General features: G+C 61.5%; 1 protein-coding gene across 4 annotated transcripts in view; it reads left to right on the top strand.

The window, feature by feature from the left end:
• The window catches only part of GRIN1 (glutamate ionotropic receptor NMDA type subunit 1), a 22898-nt gene that overhangs the window by 11578 nt on the left and 5792 nt on the right, over positions 1-5528 (top strand). For all 4 annotated transcript variants that reach the window (XM_024126329.3, XM_024126327.3, XM_024126325.3 and 1 more), the window contains 7 exons: positions 452-573; positions 644-818; positions 1916-2060; positions 2158-2241; positions 4701-4842; positions 4931-5058; positions 5319-5483. In XM_024126329.3, the coding sequence (XP_023982097.1) occupies positions 452-573; positions 644-818; positions 1916-2060; positions 2158-2241; positions 4701-4842; positions 4931-5058; positions 5319-5483 (961 nt within the window). The remainder of the gene's footprint in view (positions 1-451; positions 574-643; positions 819-1915; positions 2061-2157; positions 2242-4700; positions 4843-4930; positions 5059-5318; positions 5484-5528) is intronic.

Here is a 5528-nt window from a genome sequence, read left to right as displayed (position 1 = left end):
GCGTCCGGAGCCTGTGCTCCGCAACGGGAGAGGCCGCAGCAGAGGGAGGCCCGCGTACCACAAAAAAAAAAAAAAAAAAAAAAAAGAATAGTGCCTGGTACCTGGTGAGCGAGTTATCAACCAGTAAGGATCCATCACCATCCCGTGTCACCCAAACCCTGCCCACCAAGGGCAGCGGACCAGCAAGAGATGTCTGGGAAGCTCAGGGGGTCTGGGCCCACCCGCTCGCTTCTGTGGGGGTCTCCTGGCCCAGATGCGGTGCAGGCTTGGGGTGGCGGCCGCACCCCATCTCTGCAGTGTCTCCAGACCTCCCTTGGGGGGGCAGCGTGGGGGAAGAGGCCGCGTGGGTATGCCACGCTGCGGAGGAGGACCTGGCAATGTGGGGCAGCCGCCGCCGGCCGCGGGTGGGGAGGGCTGGAATCCTGGCCCCTCACCCCGCTCTGCCCCACAGCGAGGACGACGCTGCCACCGTGTACCGCGCAGCCGCGATGCTGAACATGACCGGCTCGGGGTACGTGTGGCTGGTGGGGGAGCGCGAGATCTCGGGGAACGCCCTGCGCTACGCCCCGGATGGTGAGTGCTGGGCTCCAGGGCCCCGGCGGGCAGGGGTCCCGCACGGGCTCTAAGCCGATGCTTGCCCCAGGCATCATCGGGCTACAGCTCATCAACGGCAAGAACGAGTCGGCCCACATCAGCGACGCCGTGGGGGTGGTGGCCCAGGCCGTGCACGAGCTTCTCGAGAAGGAGAACATCACCGATCCGCCGCGGGGCTGCGTGGGCAACACCAACATCTGGAAGACCGGGCCGCTCTTCAAGAGGTGGGCGGGGCCGCTCGTCTGCGATGGGCGTGGCCACTCCTCCGAGGTGGGCGGGGCCCCTCTTGCTAGGCGAGCGAGCTGATCTCCTAAAGCGGGCGGGCCGCCGTTCCGGGCGTTGGGAACAGTCGCTCTTCACAGGGTGGTCCAGCCCAGCCTGCTGTATCCTATAGATACCGCCACCTTCCCCAGTTTTCTCCTCTATCCCCCCCGCCTCCACCCTCACCTCCATCTCCACGATGATAATCACATCTGCCCCATTTCCAACACTCGGATGTCACTGAAGTCACGGCTGCTTCCATTTCTCCTGCCCCCACCTTTGCTGCCCACCCTGAGACCCCACCCCACTCCCCAGGATGGCTAACAGCCCTGGGGAGGCGGAACTGGCTTCAGGTGGGGACTGGGAGCGTCCATGGGCCCAGGAGGTCAGACAAGGAATCCAGGTATGGCACCCAAGCCCGCAGAGAGCCAGGGTTGGCCGGAGAGCCAAGTGGATGGCCACAGCAGGGCAGGAGTTAACTCAGAGGACCCTGGACACCATGGCACTAGTGTGGGGAGGCCCAGCCCAACACCAACACCGCCACCCCCAAGTAGCATGTGCAGAGCCATGGTCCATGGGGCCCACAACAGGAACACACACACAACTGCAGATACAGGCAGCCTATGTGCACACGTGCACATGCGTGTGTACACAGACAGGTTCAGAGAGGCCCGTGGCACATCACACATGTGCCATAAGTACATGCACAGGGTTGCACCCCACACAGAGATCTTGTGTGCACACATATATGGCCCAGTAGACACACCGCACACACACACGCACGCACGCACGCACGCACACTCAGGAAGACAAGACCCCGACCCTTCCTCCCCACTGGCTGGTGAACAGCCCACTGCTCCTGCCTGGGCTTCTGCCTCCTCATCTGCAAAGCTAGGACAGCTGCTATGAGAATCAAACATCCCAACCCACAGAAAGTCCTCAAAACAGGGTCTAGAGGCCAGGAGTTGCTCGGCTGACGCAGCTGTGCTGTCCACCTGCCTCACGGTGGGCGGGGCTGACTGCATCCCTGATCATTCTAACCCACACTGCCCCCCTCCAGAGTGCTCATGTCTTCCAAGTACGCAGACGGCGTGACCGGCCGCGTGGAATTCAACGAGGATGGGGACCGGAAGTTTGCCAACTACAGCATCATGAACCTGCAGAACCGCAAGCTGGTACAAGTGGGCATCTACAACGGCACCCATGTAGGTGGGGGTCATGAGGGGGTGGGGGCTGGGGCCTTAGGGTCCTGGGGCCAAGACCCCTGCGTGGCCACCCTCCATCTCATACTCCCACCCCCAGGTTATTCCCAACGACAGGAAAATCATCTGGCCAGGCGGAGAGACAGAGAAGCCCCGAGGTTACCAGATGTCCACCAGGCTGAAGGTGGGGGCCCCGCCACCCTGCCCTAGCCTCCACACCCGGTATACGCCATCCTGCCCCTCGGGTGCAGAGGAGGGGACAGTGAGGTCAATGAAAGTGACTCGAGGAGGTGGGGACGGGGCCAGCACCCGCTGCCATTGCACACACCTGGCGCTGCAGAGGCAGCAGGGAGAGTGGGTGTGGAAGGAGGAGAGGAGGCCGCCGGCCCCCGTCTCATGGGCTCTCCCCAGCACCCCTTCTGACCCAACTCCGCTTAAATTTGGGGAAGTCATGTGGGCCAGGACTCCCCTGGAGATGAGCCCATCGGGGGCAGAGGAACAGATGGGGAACTTCCGCTTCAGTGCCCTCTGCCCTGAGTCCTGGAGATGATGCCCCCATACTCTCCATCACACCTCCAAGTGGTCCTAGCCAAGCCCCACGTTTAGCCTTCCTGGCCTCCTGCCGTGACTCGGTCTCATTTCTTTCTGAGCCCGCTCTCCCTACAGCGCTCCCCGTGGCCGGCCAGCCCCTGCGTGATTCCCGGGCCTCTGGGAGCTCCTTCCCAGCTGGCCTCATCCCTCACAGCTTCTCTTGCTCGGCCGGACTCTTCCATGCTCCTCTGGGCTCACCCCAGGGTGCCCTCCCCGGCGTCCCTCCCACACGGACCCACACCAGCGCCAGGCTGGTACCTGAGCTCACAAAGGGCAAGGACCCTCAAGCACTGTGCTTCTCCCAGTGTCCCCCCCCGCCAGGTCCTCAAATGTCTCTCAACCTTGTCTGCTTTCTGAGCTAGCCCCCACCATGGGCTCTCACCTGGACCCGTCAGCACCTGCCCACAGGTCACCACCCCTCTCAAGGGGCAGAGTGGACTTTCCCAAAGCCAACGCTCAGGAAAGACACCTGGTATTGAAAACTCTGAGTGTAAAACAGCCAAAACAGTCAGCCAGGTGGTCCCACACAGGCTTCGAGAGCCAGATGGCTTTTTACAACTTTTTTTGTCTCACTGATTTTTTGACACTAAACTGTTTATTTTTTAATTAATTTATATCGGAGGATAGTTGATTTACAATGTTGTGTTAGTTTCTTCTGTCCAGCAAAGTGAATCAGTTATACATATACATATATCCACTCTTTTTTAGATTCTATTTCCATATACAGGTCATTACAGGTTATTGAGTAGATTTCCTTATGCTGTAAAGTAGGTTCTTATTAGTTATCTATTTTATATATAGTAGTGTGTATATGTCAATCCCAGTCTCCCAATTTATCCCTCCCATCTCACTGATTTTTTAAAAAATATTTATTTATTTATTTGGCTGCGCCGGGTCTTAGTTGCGGCACGAGGGATCTTCATTGCAGCATGCGGGACCTTTTAGTTGCAGCACGCGGAATCTTTGGTTGCCGCATGTGGGATTTTTTTTTTTTTTTTTTTTTTTTAGTTGCAGCATGCAGGATCTTCGTTGTGGTGTGCGGGATCTTTAGTTGCGGCATGCGAACTCTTAGTTGCAGCATGTGGGATCTAGTTCCCTGACCAGGGATCGAACCCGGGCCCACTGCATTGGGAGTGTGGACTCTTAGCCACTGGACCACCAGGGAAGTCCCCTCACTGATTCTGTAAAAGCACGAGCATGTTACTTGCATAATAGAAAACGATGAGGAAAATTTTAAAGGCAAATAAGCTCCTTCATGGGCTCCCAACCTCCTGCCCTGCAGGCTGAGGCCGGGGGCTGCCCGCCCTGGGGGAGAAGGGGCCTCTCGCACCGACCCCACGTCCCCTGGGACCCCTCGTCACATGCCGTGCTCGGTTCAGCCCCCTTTGCCTGTATCTGTCCTCCGCACCCCCAGGCTTCAGGCCCCTGAAGGACGGGGAGGAGAGAGCTCCCCAGCATGAGCCCCAAGGAGCCCCTGGGTCGAAGAGGCCTCGGCAGAGAGGGCGGCATCAGCGGGGAAGCGGAAAGGAGGCAGGATAGATGATCAGACAAAGACCCGCTGCAGGGGAGGCTGAGGCCGGGAGAGGCCGGAACACCAGACAAGGGCAGTCCCTGCGGGTCCCCGGACCTGTGCAGGCTCTGAGTGCACAGGCCCCTGTCCTCGCGGCAGGGGTGGGGCCAGCGGGCAGGCTCCGGGCGGGGACAGTTGGTTTCTCAGCCCCGAGAAGTCAGAGAAGGGGCCCGGGGCAGACTTCAGTGATGTGCAAGCCAAGACCCAAAGGAAAGCGGCCAAGAGCAGGCCCGGTGTTTCAGGAGGCGGGGAGCCTTCTGCACGCTGAGGTGGGCGGCTCCCTGCGCACGACTGGGGAGTCTGGGGCCCCTCCTGCAGGCAGCAGGCCGACCAACGTACCGAAGCTCCAGAGGGGGCGGAGTGCGGGGCGTTTGCAGGGGGCGGGGCGGGGGGCCCGGGGGAGTCTGGATGCTGAGGGGAGGACAGCACCCCAGGGCAGCCCAGGGCTGGTGGTCCAGGCTGGGCGTCCCCCTCCCCTCCAGATCGTGACGATCCACCAGGAGCCCTTCGTGTATGTCAAGCCCACGCTGAGCGACGGCACGTGCAAGGAGCAGTTCACCGTGAACGGGGATCCGGTGAAGAAGGTGATCTGCACCGGGCCCAACGACACGTCGCCGGGCAGCCGTGAGTGCGGGGCTGGGGCGTGGGCCGCGGATCGGGCGGGACGGCGCTCCTGCGAGCCTCTCACTTACCGCCCCTCCCCTCCGCCCAGCACGCCACACCGTGCCTCAGTGCTGCTACGGCTTCTGCATCGACCTACTCATCAAGCTGGCGCGGACCATGAACTTCACTTATGAGGTGCATCTAGTGGCGGACGGCAAGTTCGGCACGCAGGAGCGGGTACGCGCGGGTCTCTGGGAGCCGGCGCGGGACCCAGTCCGGGTGGACCCGCTCTGGCTAGCGTCAGGGTCTCGGCTGGGCGGGGTCTGCAGGCTGGGCGGGGTCTGCAGGCTGGGTGGAGCCTGGCTGGGCGGGGCCTTCGAGCCGGGCGGGGTCTGGAGTGGGAGATCCCGAGGCGGGTCAGGGCGGGAGCCTGTCCGGTCCGGGGAGCAAGGCCCGCCCGCGGTGGCCGTGTCCCCACCGGCTGTGCCTCCCCACAGGTGAACAACAGCAACAAGAAGGAGTGGAACGGGATGATGGGCGAGCTGCTCAGCGGGCTGGCAGACATGATCGTGGCACCGCTGACCATCAACAACGAGCGCGCGCAGTACATCGAGTTCTCCAAGCCCTTCAAGTACCAGGGCCTGACCATTCTGGTCAAGAAGGTGGGCAGGGGCCCGGCAGGGCGGGGGGGGGGGGTGCTGGGGGGG

This window comes from Physeter macrocephalus, chromosome 13 (assembly GCF_002837175.3).
Source record: "Physeter macrocephalus isolate SW-GA chromosome 13, ASM283717v5, whole genome shotgun sequence".
Classification (NCBI taxonomy): domain Eukaryota; kingdom Metazoa; phylum Chordata; class Mammalia; order Artiodactyla; family Physeteridae; genus Physeter; species Physeter macrocephalus.
This window is presented reverse-complemented; position numbering and strand designations above follow the sequence as displayed.